Source organism: Penaeus monodon, chromosome 25 (genome assembly GCF_015228065.2).
Source record: "Penaeus monodon isolate SGIC_2016 chromosome 25, NSTDA_Pmon_1, whole genome shotgun sequence".
NCBI lineage: Eukaryota > Metazoa > Arthropoda > Malacostraca > Decapoda > Penaeidae > Penaeus > Penaeus monodon.
The window spans coordinates 19,829,274-19,831,003 of NC_051410.1; the positions used below are offsets into that span (position 1 = coordinate 19,829,274).

Sequence of the window (1,730 nt, forward strand, 5' to 3'; positions counted from 1 at the left end):
GATTTCCCTTCCTGCTTCCGAGTGCGAAACATTGCGGTTGATTTTCCTTACGGTAGGAAAACCGCGTATGATTTTATTTTCTTTCTGCGAACATGGTCGGGATGGGAAGGTGAAAATGCTACCGACTTTTTATTTGCTCGTTTATTCATTTCCATTACTGTTCAATATCGTTATAACTACTACCACTCTCACCACCTTTATTGCTGTTATCGCCTTTATAATTTCTCCCATTACCAACATTAGTACATATTCTCCTTAAACCCCTTCATGCGATATCTTCCCAGGGAGACCTTCACCTTCGCCCATGACCTTCCCGGCGGTCGCAAGGTCTCGCTCGCTCACCTTCTGGATGTTATTCTCACCGTTATTCCGTTTCCGCCACTTCCTGCATTGCTGGAATATTCTCATGTCACTTGTTTCACTTTCATTATGCTCACTCTTTTGACTTTTTATCGGCAGGTATTGCTGTATAAGCTTGTAGATGTATTAATATATTTCTTTGTCATTCTACTCGTTCTTGGAATACGTTCGAGTATTTGATTTTAATCGCTCAGCAGCATTGTCAGTAAAGTCAGTCAGTAAAATCAGTAAAATCAGCTGCATCGAGAGAGAATGCATTCACGTGTCCCGGTATCACCTAACATTCGGCGTAACAAAACACCGGCCAGCGCGCGCCTTTAATACGCCGCTGTTCCGCTTCCCTCCGCCGAAACCTTACGTCTTCTACCCCTTGGCTGAGATTGGCTTCTGCTCGCTCTACGAAATACGGAGAGGCTTGTTCAATGCGGAAATTCGGTGAGTGATGTTCTTGCGATATATAATCCTTAATGATCGCTCAGGAAAGTTGTATTGGAATCGTAATTTCGTTTAGTTCAAAATGGTTAATTTTTTTGTTTTGAAATGCGTGTATTCTTATACTAGATCGAGCTACGTCTTCTCCATAAGTTCCATCGCATACTGCCCCTGGTTATCCACCGCTCCAGCCACGAGCATTTCCTTCTCTCCGATTGCAGAAAAAATTCCTCTCCTTCTCAGGGTGAAAATAGCTCTCATCATCCACAAATTGCGACTGAGTCTGCAATCCAGTACTCAATGCCCCATCTCTGCAATGATTTTGCCCCGTCCCCCCTCCTCTTTTCCCAACACACATTTTCTTCTCCCCTTGAGTATGTACCCAACCCCTCACTCTTTCACCCTTCATCACACAAACCCTTTAATGCCTCCCCTAAAGCACCTCCTACCTAAGGGTAACACAGCCTCAGCCTCCCCCTTTCTCCCCGGCCCTCCCTTGCGCAAATCTCCCTCGCAGACTCACCACGCCGGGCTGTAGCTGGGTCTGCTTCGGCCCGCCTTCCGCTGCGTCTTTGTCGTCGTCCCCGCTGCTCCGGCTCGGGTTTCTGTGAAAAAATACAGTAAGGGAAATGAATAATGCAGAAAAAAAATAATATGTGGTTAAAAAAATTAAATTAAAGTTGATTGCTTGTCTGATTACAGTGAGAAATGTAAATAAACCTCACGAATGCTGACTGCTTACAAATAGCAAAGGGAAATGAAATATATTGAATAATCAACATACTGTTTTGTCTCTACAGTAAAAAAAATACGTAAAGCTCGTGCTTCGGCCGAAATAACTTTTGGTTTCAATATACTCTTAGACAGGCACCATATCCACTTTTCGTAAACTCATTTATTAAATAATTATATCATTCTGTCCAAGCATTTTGTCCCTG

At 43.4% G+C, this 1,730-nt stretch overlaps 1 protein-coding gene across 1 annotated transcript in view; it reads right to left on the reverse strand.

The window, feature by feature from the left end:
* Positions 1–1,730, reverse strand: part of LOC119589108 (lymphocyte cytosolic protein 2-like) — a gene marked incomplete in the record, with an annotated part of 94,642 nt that overhangs the window by 5,418 nt on the left and 87,494 nt on the right. The window contains 1 exon segment of the mRNA XM_037937684.1: positions 1,316–1,397. Coding sequence (XP_037793612.1) covers positions 1,316–1,397 — 82 coding nt within the window.